The sequence below is a fragment of the Cyprinodon variegatus genome, unplaced genomic scaffold, assembly GCF_000732505.1.
Source record: "Cyprinodon variegatus isolate N-32 unplaced genomic scaffold, C_variegatus-1.0 Scaffold348, whole genome shotgun sequence".
NCBI lineage: Eukaryota > Metazoa > Chordata > Actinopteri > Cyprinodontiformes > Cyprinodontidae > Cyprinodon > Cyprinodon variegatus.
In genome coordinates, this window is record NW_015150801.1 from 44,511 (window position 1) to 45,230 (window position 720).

Sequence of the window (720 nt, forward strand, 5' to 3'; positions counted from 1 at the left end):
CGGTGGTCTCCTCTGTTCCTGATCCGGAGCCACAGTCGGTGGTCTCCTCTGTTCCTGATCCGGAGCCACAGTCGGTGGTCTCCTCTGTTCCTGATTCGGAGCCACAGTTGGTGGTCTCCTCTGTTCCTGATTCGGAGCCACAGTCGGTAGTCTCCTCTGTTCCTGATCCGGAGCCGCAGTCGGCCGTCTCCCCTGGTCCTGACCCAGAGCCGCAGTGGGCGGCCCTGTCCGAGCCTGTTCCTGTTTCTGAACCTGTTCCTGAACCACAGCCGGCGGTTACCTCTGGGTCTGCTCCTGAGCCGCAGTAGGCGGTCATCTCTGGCCTGTTTCTGAACCACAGAAACGCCCCCTCCGCGTCAGGAATCCGCCCTTGAGGGGGGGGCTCTGTTGGGATCCAGAGGCTTGCCCGCCAGAGTGTTTTGCCAGTTATGATTAGCAAGCCTGAGCCAACCTGCCTGCCTGAATCTAGACTCCCTGATAACCTGAACCTGAACATAACCTGTTTTTGTCCTCTCTGCTTCTAGGAAGAACCTGTCTGAAACCTGAAACTTTGGAAGAGTTTCTCTGTCTGAAACCAGTCTGTCTGATTACTGAAGGACCCTGGAGATCAAAAACTCTGGAAGAGTTTCTCTGTTTGAAACCATTCTGTCTGATCACGGAGGAACCCTGGAGAATCAAACCTGTCAGCCTTCAGCCTGCAGTCAGCCTCTGGACCCTCCA

At 56.0% G+C, this 720-nt stretch overlaps 1 protein-coding gene across 1 annotated transcript in view; it reads right to left on the reverse strand.

Annotated features, from left to right (window-relative positions):
- The window catches only part of LOC107091699 (serine protease 27-like), a 4,331-nt gene extending 4,015 nt beyond the window's left edge, over positions 1–316 (reverse strand). The window contains exon 1 of the mRNA XM_015385782.1: positions 204–316. Coding sequence (XP_015241268.1) covers positions 204–316 — 113 coding nt within the window. The remainder of the gene's footprint in view (positions 1–203) is intronic.
- Between the last annotated feature and the right edge of the window lie 404 nt (positions 317–720).